General features: G+C 40.1%; 1 protein-coding gene across 1 annotated transcript; it reads left to right on the plus strand.

Annotated features, from left to right (window-relative positions):
• The first annotated feature begins 563 nt into the window (after positions 1–563).
• On the plus strand, positions 564–1,466 carry LOC120276862 (NADPH-dependent aldehyde reductase-like protein, chloroplastic). The gene has a single exon (XM_039283589.1). The coding sequence runs from the start codon at positions 635–637 to the stop codon at positions 1,403–1,405; it is 771 nt and encodes a 256-aa protein (XP_039139523.1). The 5' UTR covers positions 564–634; the 3' UTR covers positions 1,406–1,466.
• Positions 1,467–2,040: the final 574 nt, after the last annotated feature.

Here is a 2,040-nt window from a genome sequence, read left to right on the forward strand (position 1 = left end):
TTTACTTTGACTAATCTTCTCTTTTTGGCCTATGATAAAAGCAACCACAAACAAATACCTTATTTTCTTCATTGTTGTTGTTCATTATAAAAATAAGTATTTAATTCGTATTATTTGCAAGTTTTTTTTTTTTTTGAGAAAGACGACAAGCGCCGGAACCCAAGGATAAACATATGGGGGAGCAACGCTCACCACCGACACTTGCAATCATTTTCCAAGTGTTGCACAATGAAAACTAATTTACAGACTTAAAAATAAATTAAAAAAAAATATTTATTTTGACAAATTGGGCAAACCAATTAATTCAACTACTGTGACAGATCACTTGGAAAGGGATAATACATCTTACATGGGTGGTCAAGGGATCTTCTATCTCACTCTCTTTCTTCATTACATCAGCAATGACGAACACTCTCCATTTCACTCCATTAATTTTCCAACATATCAGAAAAAGTATAATTCTTTTTTCATTCAAACTTGAGAAGGTTTTTTTTTTAAAAAAAATAATTTAATTTTAATTATTTTTATTTTTAAGCAAATAAATCATAATTTCATAAAAAGTTCTTGAGAAAAGTCTTATCAACTCTTCCCATTTAAACCCTAACCCTAACCTTAACTCCTCATCTCCATAGCAATGGCCTCCGCTTCCCCTCTTGCCGGCCGCACCGCCATCGTCACCGGCGCCTCCCGTGGCATCGGCCGCGCCATCGCCCTTCACCTCGCCTCTCTCGGCGCTAACCTCGTTATCAACTACTCCTCAAACTCCACCGAAGCCGAACTCGTCGCCGCTGAGATCAACGTCTCCTCCTCCCCCTCTCAACCCCGCGCCGTCGCCATCCGCGCCAACATCTCCATCGCCGCTGATGTTAAAGCCCTCTTCGACTATGCCGAGAAGGCGTTCGACAAAACGCCCCACATAATCGTCAACAACGCCGGCATCTCCAATTACCTGACCATCGAAAACACACCCGAATCAGAATGGGACAAGATCTTCAACGTGAACGCGAAAGGAACGTTCTTGTGCTGCCAGGAGGCGGCGAAGCGGCTGATGCGCGGCGGCGGCGGGAGGATCATCAACTTGTCGTCGTCACTGGTGGGATCGAACCTGACGGGCTACGGCGCATACACAGCATCGAAGGCGGCAGTGGAGGGGTTGACGAGGGTGCTGGCGAAGGAGCTGAAGGGGACGGGGATCACGGCCAACTGCGTGGCGCCAGGGCCGATAGCGACGGAGCTGTTCTTTGCGGGTAAGAGCGAGGAGGATGTGAAGAGGGTTGTGGATATGTGTCCGATGGGGAGGTTGGGGGAGACGAAGGATGTGGCGCCCGTGGTGGGGTTCTTGGCCACCGATGCGGCGGAGTGGGTCAATGGTCAGGTAGTGAGAGTGAATGGTGGCTATGTTTGAGCTTCTGGCATTTCATCGAACATTTGATGCGCAAGTTATATATATATATATATATATATATATATATGAAAAAGTAGAGATGCAAAGCTGTAGACATACATTTGTGTAAAATAGAAAGATATATAGGTTCAAAGCTTTATACTGGTATGAAGAATAGATAGGTGGTAGTCTTATGTTAGTCTTTATAACAATTTATGGTTAGTAGAGATCATGCTGCGAGTTGAGCTAATTGTTTGAATTATTATAATCTTGGATGGTTCTTGGATTGTTCAGATTAAAATATTATATTTTTTATTTTTTATTTATATAATTTATAATATTGTCCATCATAGTTATTATTATTTTTTGTCACTATTAAATCTACTATATGTAATTACTGTTTATATAAAGAGTTTTACGTTTAATCCAACAGTTGAAACACAATATGAATTGAACTCTATGGTACAAATAGGTAGACTATATATACACACACACGTGTCGGGTGTTTGAAGATCGTAAAAAGAAAATTCAATAATCTAGTAATAATAATTAGTGTATTTATGCCGAATTGTTGAATGACATCTGTTTAATATATATATTTTTAATGTGTGTTTGTGTGTGTATTATATTAATATTATGTTTTTCCTATATTTTAG

Source organism: Dioscorea cayenensis, chromosome 15, assembly GCF_009730915.1.
Source record: "Dioscorea cayenensis subsp. rotundata cultivar TDr96_F1 chromosome 15, TDr96_F1_v2_PseudoChromosome.rev07_lg8_w22 25.fasta, whole genome shotgun sequence".
NCBI lineage: Eukaryota > Viridiplantae > Streptophyta > Magnoliopsida > Dioscoreales > Dioscoreaceae > Dioscorea > Dioscorea cayenensis.